Source organism: Nanorana parkeri, unplaced genomic scaffold (assembly GCF_000935625.1).
Source record: "Nanorana parkeri isolate BGI_ZX_2015 unplaced genomic scaffold, ASM93562v1 scaffold31, whole genome shotgun sequence".
NCBI classification, from domain to species: domain Eukaryota; kingdom Metazoa; phylum Chordata; class Amphibia; order Anura; family Dicroglossidae; genus Nanorana; species Nanorana parkeri.
The window spans coordinates 1,976,888-1,982,887 of NW_017306299.1; the positions used below are offsets into that span (position 1 = coordinate 1,976,888).

At 44.2% G+C, this 6,000-nt stretch overlaps 1 protein-coding gene across 1 annotated transcript in view; it reads left to right on the forward strand.

The window, feature by feature from the left end:
• Positions 1–6,000, forward strand: part of LOC108796583 (calpain-13-like) — an 88,274-nt gene that overhangs the window by 60,030 nt on the left and 22,244 nt on the right. Inside the window, exons 19-22 of the mRNA XM_018568083.1 lie at positions 1,694–1,751; positions 2,677–2,747; positions 5,244–5,312; positions 5,385–5,419. Coding sequence (XP_018423585.1) covers positions 1,694–1,751; positions 2,677–2,747; positions 5,244–5,312; positions 5,385–5,419 — 233 coding nt within the window. The remainder of the gene's footprint in view (positions 1–1,693; positions 1,752–2,676; positions 2,748–5,243; positions 5,313–5,384; positions 5,420–6,000) is intronic.

The window sequence follows — 6,000 nt, forward strand, 5'->3', positions numbered from 1 at the left end:
GCACTGAGTGCTCATCAATGCTCATCATTTGTGTCCTCACATTCTTTGTTCTATAAGTCATTTTTCTGTATTATTTTATTCCTCGCCGAGCGCCAAAGTTTTCATTTAGAAATGCAAAAAAAAATCTGGAGGTCTTATTTCAGCTGTCAGCAGGCTTCTGATAGCCGGGAAATGTACATTAAAGTATATGTTAGGGCAAAGGAGAAAAAAAAACATGTTCAGTACATTTCTGCAACACATGAACATCCCCCTGTGAGAGTACAGAACAATTATAATGACTTGCCAGAATTCGCACATGTAGAGGCTCAAAAATATGTTTAGTTTCTGATCAATTCAAATGTTTTGGGGGGTTTTCTGGATTTCGGATCCCAAATTGGATTTGCTTCATTATTCAGAATTCAAAATTACTCAAATTGTTCATTTTTTGGTTGCATTCACCTCAATTTTCATTTTTTCCGGTGTAAATTGATCCAAATTTTTTTGTTTTCGGTTTGTATTGGGTTTTTTAAATTTAAAATGTACTTAATTAATTATTGGGGGGATTTCGCCAGTGCTCTTAGTCCATACTAGTCCTCTTAGTCTTTACTGGTCCTCTTAGTCCGTACCGGTCCTCTTAGTCCATACCAGTCCTCTCAGTCCATATTGGTCCTCTCAGTCCATACTGGTCATCTTAGTCCGTACTAGTCCTCTTAGAACATACAGGTCATCTTAGTCCATACTGGTCATCTTAGTCCGTGCCAGTCCTCTCAGTTCATATTGGTCCTCTCAGTCCATACTGGTCATCTTAGTCCGTACTAGTCCTCTTAGAACATACAGGTCATCTTAGTCCATACCTAGTCATCTTAGTCCGTGCCAGTCCTCTCAGTCCATATTGGTCCTCTCAGTCCATACTGGTCATCTTAGTCCGTACTAGTCCTCTTAGAACATACAGGTCATCTTAGTCCATACTGGTCATCTTAGTCCGTGCTAGTTGTCTTTGTCTGTACTAGTCATGTTAGTCCTTACTGGTCATTTTAGTTCATACTGGTCATCTTAATCGATACTAGTCCTCTTAGTCCCTTCTGGTCCTCTTCATCTGTACTGATCATTTTAGTCAGCACTGGTCATCTTGGTCTGTACTGGTCATTAGAAATTTGGAAATTCGGGGAAAAAAATGTGGATTTGTTTGAAATCGAATGCATCTGAAATTTGGATAAATTTGAATTCAGAAATGCAGATGCTTCCGAATGTCCAAATTGAAAGAAATTCACCCAAATTTAAATTCAAAACAAAACTGGCATGTCTACCAGAAATCCAGCGTGCTGTTGTGTGAGCTTGCAACACCAGTGCCTCTGCTGCACAGAAATCAGCCCTGCCTGACTATAGACTACACATTGACTTAAGGTTATGGAGATGAGAAGAGGGAAGGTGTTCTGTAGTCCAGCAGGGGAGAACTGTGAAAGGCTGACAATGCTGCTTGGGATGACAGATCAACATTTTTCATTATGCTCCTACAGCATTTGTAAATGAATAATGAATACACGGTATCATCTGGCTGCTTCCTAAACAGACCCTTAGAAGCAGTGGCGTATGTAAGTACTGGCACCTAGGGCACTACGGTCTAAGTGATTGCCACCGGAGCCTATAACTTCTATTCATATAGTTATTTCCAGTATAATATGAAGTGAGCGTCATTAAATCTTATATCTTTCAGAGCTCCGAAATGTATGCAGAACAGCTACAGAAGCTACTAAATGACGTGGTGATTACAGGTAAGCATAAAAAATAGGCTGGCCATTAAGTAATAGCTGTACAGCAAGGGTGGACAACCTCGACACTCCAGCTGTTGTGGAACTACAAGTCCCCGGAGGAATTGCAAGAGTCTGACAGCCACCGGAATGACTTCCAAAGGATGAAGCATGATGGGATTTGAAGTGTAGATGTAGGCAACCTTGCCCGGAGTGCCAAGGCTGTCTACCCCTGCTGTACAGAGTAGGTGATGCTGGACAGAGCCAGCCAGGGTCAGTTGCACAGATGCAGATAACAGTGTATGTAATTCCATCTCTTTCCCTTTGGAAAGCTTTATTTGGTTGCCAGCAAATATCACAAAGCAGGGGTTCTAAACCCTCCGTTTTTTTTTTTGCTTATATCTACTGCTAGCGAGCAGTAGATATAGGCAAGAAGTGTAAAAAAAAACCGCTTGAAATCATTTTAAACTTACCTCGTTATCGCTGCTCGTTCCCGCGCCGAGAATCAGGAACTGCTCGTACGGCCGCAAAGGATCTTGGGGCGGGCGCATGCGCAGTTCCGATTCTCGGCCGGGAGATGAGCAGAGACGCAAGGTAAGTCTATGGACGCGTGCACCCGCATGCAGACACCGCTGGATCGGAGGGACAGAGCAGTCAGCGCTGGATCGGAGTAACGCCGCACCGCTGGAGGGACACATGAAAACATCAGGAAAGAAGATCGCAATAAGAGACATCATTTAAGGTAAGTGCTAACATTTACATGGGGGAAGGGGGAAAACTTTTTGCCTTTAATATCACTTTAAATCTTACACGTTAGTGTTACTGTTTATCCGAAATTCTCTTTTTAATCCAAAGCTTGTGGGACGTGTTAGTACAATCCTCCAAATGAATATTTTGCCAATGTCTGATATTAATCATGTCGTAATTACTTTTATTACCTGCTTTGCAGACCCGACCTTCAACGCCAACCGCGCAGCGTTTAGCTTGGATTCCTGCCGAGGGATTTTGATGCTGATGGACGTATCTTTCTGCATAGCCGTCATCTGAGCGGTTGTTATATCATAAAGCGAGCACATTGTGTACAATCTGAACAGTGCTCGATTATTGTATCGATATCATTGGCACAATGTTATTTACATGTTCAGTGAGTGGATGAAAGGGAGATCCTAGTTGGTTGCTACAGGCGAGTGATCCCATGGGCCAGACAGGATCTGAGTTGTTCCGGCTTTCGGTAGTATCACATTTAAGCTGTTGAAAATGGGTCCACATCCTGGTAGATTTAAAAGGTTATTAAACCCTTGCATGTTTTTGCATATATCTATCTATGGCTAGCAAGCAGTAGATATATGCAAAACGATTTTTTTTAAAAAATACTTTTTCAAAGGGTTCATACTTACCTGTGTCTCCGCCGCGCGCTCCCGTCCGAACATCTGAAAATTTCTGGGGCGGCCGCAAAGGATCAGATGAGGGAGATGAGGGGAGACACGAGGTAAGTCTATGGAGCAGCGTGCACCCGCACAGACTCCGTGGGACATCAGAGGAGAGGGGGACAGAGGAGTCAGCGCTGGATCGGAGACTCGCACCAGCGCTGCAGGGACAGCTGAAAAAGACAGGAAAGAAGAAGATGATCGGATTAAGATACATCATTTAAATCATCTCTGAATTGGTGCTGACACTGTCCTTCCTTCTGGAGGGTGGCTACATTTGTTCACCATGGTCCTTGTGTGTATTGTAAAGTAGTCTCCGCTCCAAGCTCACTCCTGTGATGGACTACAATCTCACGTTTAGTTTATTAATTTGTATTGAGATTGTAGTCCATCCTGAGAGCAAGCTTGGAGTGGTGGCTAAAGCTGAACTAGTTTTCTAGAGGGACAACAGAGTAGACAATATTTCCTCACTCCAGGTTGTCCAACCCGGAAAAGTTCCCGGCCGCAGGTTCTCTTCCTAATTGAATTGTGGCAAGCCTCATCCAACCTACTTCCTGTGAGCTCAGAATGTCATGAATCTGCCCTTGGTGATGCATCATCATGCCGGCCTGCCTCATGGTGCAACAGCAATCACACATTACCACCAGTGATCTGCCAGTAACACACTTCCTGTCCTAGGGTGACAACGCTCACCAAATGTACTGTAGCTATAAAGAAGCAGGGTGTGCTTTTAGGACAGGAAGTGTGTTGGTGACTACAGAAAACCTCCTCTTACCCTCTGCTTCATAACATATGGGAGAGGTGTTATGTAGTTCACAAACAGAACTGGAGAATATGAAACCTATAACAGTCTACAGATGCATAGAACAATTTCTTAACCTTTTTTTTAGTCACAACACCCTTTAAAGCGATGCAAAATCTCAAGACACGCCAGTCTAAAATGTCATAGATTTCAAGGGGGACTCCATGCAAAAAGACCCAAAAAGTGGGTTTCCCCCTTCACATCAAAGTGCCCCCTTTAAATCTATATCCCCTCCCCGTTAACATCAGTCATCCTTGGCATCAGTAGCCCCCTTCACATCAATAGCCCCCCTTTCACATCAGAAGCTTCACTTAAATATCAGAGCCCCACCCCATTCTCATCAGAGCTCCCCTTTTACATCAGGAGTCCCCTTCACATCAGTCTTCATTCTCCCTTCACATTGCAAACCCACTACCACAAAAGTTTGAGGCACCCCTGAGGAGGCCAGGAGGCACACCAGTGTGCCACGGCACCCTGGTTGAGCAAGGCTGGCATAGAGCACAGGAAGTTATCAGCCTACTGTATTTCTGGCAGGTTCAACAGAATTTAGAGCAAGGCACACGCATCATGCATAAAGGGGTGATTTATTGGTAAAAACACTTACAGGTCAGTAACCATGTGTCAGCTCATCAAAGGAAACCAGGAATTACAACAGCAGCTGGATCCCAAAGAACTATGGCCAGTCTCAGGGCTGATCCGCTGGATCCCAAAGAGCCATGGACAGTCTCAGGGCTGATCAGCTGGATCCCAAAGAACCATGGCCAGTCTCAGAGCTGATCAGCTGGATCCCAAAGAACTATGGCCAGTCTCAGGGCTGATCAGCTGGATCCCATAGAACCATGGCAAGTCTCAGGGCTGATCAGCTGGAGCCCAAAGAACCATGGCCAGTCTCAGGGCTGATCAGCTGGATCCCATAGAACCATGGCCAGTCTCAGGGCTGATCAGCTGGATCCCAAAGAACCATGGCCAGTCTCAGGGCTGTAATATGGAAGACTCAACCGCCAGTAACACCCGCAGTGAGAGACCCATTTTAGAGATGGAAACAGCTTGGCGTCCTGAGTTGCCTGGATGGCCTTTTACTTTTGAAAGTGTTGCTCTGGTGATGCATTTCAGGGCTCCATTTCTATCTTAAGCTTCTTTGTACCACTGTGCAAAGCGTTGTGGCATAACAGTAGGGGAAGGCAAGATATCTGACAACACTGTTCAGCAACCACTGCACTCCCTGGGGGTATACTGTATAATAAGCATTTCAAACTTTTGGTAATGATTCTTTAACAAACTGTACAGCTAAATGCAAATGGGAAACTTAGTCTTCAGGAATTCGCCCGTCTCTGGAAGAGGCTGAACATGTGTAAGGTAAGAGCTGATATATAAAGCAATATGGATTTATCTCTATTTCTAGAACTAAACCAGACACTCTTCTGCAAGGACACCAGTGCTGCCGATATTGCGCTCGAGCATTTGTTCAAATGATGAATGTTGTTTCAATGTGACTCTAAGCTGCTTAACTTTGCAAAGTGTCCGCCTTCCATGCTCAAGCCAAAGACTAGCATTTCCTCTAAAGTAGAACTCTGGGTTATTTTTGTATGTATTGTTCAGCATATTTAAAGGTAATAAAGCAGCTTTGGCTGAAATCCTCACCACCTCTCCAGTGATGCCCCCTACAGTCCCTCTGATCCAAGTAACAGTATCCTCTCCATGTCTGGGTTTAATGATGCCTAGCATCATCTAATCTGCTTCCTATCAATGACTCAACACCCGGGGGGCACCTGTGGTGACCTGGACTCACAGAACAGCGCTAACACACAATAATGTGAGCGTCATTCTGTGCATCAGTAAGGCTCACCCTTGGTCCTGGCTGGAAGAAACATGGATATTAAGTATGAAAGCTGAGCTTTTTTAAAAGCTGAACTCCATACAAACAACTAACTACACAGATTAAATATAAATGAGAGCGTTTGTACCTGGGAAAGGATTTAAATTTCTGTCCATATCTAGTCCTGAGATTTACACTGCTCTGCTCAAAAGCATATGTCTGTCTAGC